At 49.2% G+C, this 3,052-nt stretch overlaps 1 protein-coding gene across 1 annotated transcript; it reads right to left on the bottom strand.

Moving 5' to 3' along the window:
• Nucleotides 1-292: 292 nt before the first annotated feature.
• On the bottom strand, nt 293-954 carry MTNR1B (melatonin receptor 1B). The gene is given in 2 exon segments (XM_037839777.1): nt 293-536; nt 538-954. Coding segments are annotated over 2 exon segments (573 nt in total). The 5' UTR covers nt 867-954.
• Between the last annotated feature and the right edge of the window lie 2,098 nt (nt 955-3,052).

Below are 3,052 nucleotides of genomic sequence, written 5' to 3'. Positions count from 1 at the left end.
CCTGAAGCAAGGCGCTGACAGACTCCTCCAGAGGATGTCGTTCCACAAGCCACAGGCTGTTGCTGCAAACCGCAGGCGGCTGCTATCACCCCTCCAGCAAATCGCCCCCACCATTTCATGAGTTTGTCACCCCAGCTAGGGTGCCTCAGATCTAGAATAGAGAGGGCAGACAGGGTGCTGGTCATTGGAAACACATGGAGCTTGGCTTTGTGGCCCCACCGCACCCTGAAAGCAGTGTTCTGGAACCACAGAGCCGAGAGGATTCTCTTGTACCCCCTGCAGAAGTTCTGGTTCAGGAGCCCATAGATGATGGCGTTAGGCAGCTGTTGGAATAAGCCAGGAAACAGCTAGTGACAAAGAGTCTCTCTGGGACCTGAGAAGCCATTTCTTCTGGGTTGATGGCCACAACAAGGCCGGTGCAGTTCAGCTTGGCCCAGCATATGGCAAAGATCACAAACACTGCAAACATGGTGAGAGAGCCCCGGACATCACTGGGCCTCAGGCACAACGTGCTCTCTGACTTGGCCTTCTGGTGGCTGGAGCACCAGCACCCAGATGTGCAGGTAACAGAAGGAGACAACGGCGAAGGGGAGGAGGAAGTGGACAACCACCACTGCCGCCGTGTACTGGGTCCTGGCCGGCTGGAGGAAGGTGCAGGGGTAGATGAGCGGGTCATACTCCAGGGACCCTGAGAAGAAGCTGGGCACCAAGGCCATGACAGTGGGAAGCCAGACGAGGCAGGTGTACGTGGGGGTGTGCCAGTGCTGGGAGATCTGGCCGTGGCCCACACTGTGACAGACGAAGCAACAGTGGTTAATGGAAGTGATGCTGATGTTGAAGACGAAGCCGATGACACCCAGGCCCATCACAAAGGCACTGGCCTTGCAGGGCACCTTCCCCAGGGCCCAGCCACCATGGAAGACAGCCTTGAGGATTAGCGGGCAGGTACATGGCAACCACCAGGTCAGCCAGCGCCAGACTCACCAAGAACAAATCACCTGGGCAGGAAACAAGGAGCAGGAGTCAGCGTGAGACCCCATGATTGCTATTCTATAGAACATCCTATCTTTCACTGAGTTACTTTTAGCCTTGGGAATGGAAACCAAGTGACTTTTAGAGACCCAGAGTTCAGGTTCAAATTACATCTCTGCCACTTACTAGCTGTATCACCGAGGCAAGTTACTTAGGCTCTCAGAGCCTCGTTTTTCTCATTTGTGAAATGGGGATAAGGATACCTACCTCATAGTACAGCTTGTGAGAATTAAAAAATGATGTAAAGTGCTTTAGCACACGGTGGGTACTCGGGGTGAGGGCCCTTCCTGTCTCGCAGCCTTCACAGGCCCTCCCTGCATTGCCTGTGCAGTCCCAGGCCTCCTGCACAGCCCATCTCTTTGAATGGCGTGTTCTCCAGCATCATCAAGCTCAGCCAGCAAAAGAGCCTCAGGAAACCACAACAGCCATTGATGAATATGCTTTAGGCACATTCTGAGCCAGAGCCCTAAGGAGAAGATGGGGCATAATCAAAAAGAACACAGGCTCTGCTCCTCAAGGGCTACATTTTAAAACCAACACTGACATAAATAAAAAGTACCAAGAACCTGAACACTGGGGCAAAATGAAGGTTAGGGCATGAGCAGCTCCATCCCCAGTGCCATTTGTTTCAGTCACCAAATGTTATACTTTTTGAGCACCTACTGTATGCTTAAAAGATAATAAGATAATAGTACGGAAATATAGTTAATTTAAATGCAAGAAGACCTGCATTCAAGTGTCCTGGTTCTGCCAGTTGCTAGCTCTATGATCTGAGTCTCAACTTTCTCTTCTGTGAATTGGGGTTAGCAGCTACCTTGTGAGGCTGCCGTGAGGCTCAAACAGGAGTGCAAAGCTCTAAACAACTAGCTGGAGTGTGACCAGGTGCTTGCCACAGAGAAGAAGCTTAAGAGGGGTGGGATTTGATAGACTATCATTTTTATGCTGTTAAATAAAGTTATTAAATAATTGAGTGGTAAGGAAAACAAAGAGATGCAGGGAAGGTTTTTTTAACCTTCAAAAACAATTATTTTGCACGTGCCAGTTATCAAGGCCAGCAGTAGGGATATAAGATGAGGACAAAATAGATCAAGGGAGTGAGAAACCTACAGCCACGACGAGAACCAAGTGCCGTGGATGCTACTGAAGAAACAAGAACAGTGATACAAGGAGGAGACCTTAGAGGTCCAGTGAGGAAGACGCTGGAAGGGCAGGTTGGGGCGGGTCAGATGGGGCCTGGACCCAGCTCTTTTTAAAGCCAAAGGCCTTGTCCTTATATCATAGACTTATTGCTTCTACCACTGTGACTGTTCCTACCAGCTAATCCTTTCTGTGCATTTTCTCAGTGCCCAGCACTATTCACCTATCCCTGACCTAGAAGGGGGCTCCCCAATGGGGCACAGGTGAAGTCAGGCCTGAGCTCCTGGGCTGCTCACACCAGGATCCCAAGATCGGCTGCCCCGGTTCTCCCAACACCCTACTTTCCCGCCATCAGAGGCCCTCGGGAACACAAGGGGGCTGGGCATGGTCTTTCAAGTCTTCTGGCCCCTTGCCACATGGAGAGAGCAAGCTTCCAGAGACCCTGTGGAAGGCAGTTTGGTGGTTCCTCAGAAAGCTAAGTATAGAATTACTGTATGATCCCACAATCCCACTACTAGGTATACACCCCAAAGAACTGAAAGCAGGAACTCGAATAGATATCGATACACCAATGTTCATAGCAGCATTATTCACAGTTGCCAAAAGATGGAAGCAACCCAAGTGTCCATCAACTGATGAATGGATAAACAAAATGTGGTGTGTATATATATATACATACACACACACACACAATGGAATATTATTCAGCTATAAAAGGAATGAAGTCCTGATACATGTGACAATATGGATGTTGAGTGAAATACACCAGATACAAAAGGACAAATATTGATTCAGTGTTTTAAAACAATTAGAATAAGCAAACACCTACAGTCAGAATCTAGAATATCAGTTACCAGGGGATAGGATGGGGATAGGGAAAGGG

The sequence above is a fragment of the Choloepus didactylus genome, chromosome 6, assembly GCF_015220235.1.
Source record: "Choloepus didactylus isolate mChoDid1 chromosome 6, mChoDid1.pri, whole genome shotgun sequence".
Classification (NCBI taxonomy): Eukaryota; Metazoa; Chordata; class Mammalia; order Pilosa; family Megalonychidae; genus Choloepus; species Choloepus didactylus.
This window is presented reverse-complemented; position numbering and strand designations above follow the sequence as displayed.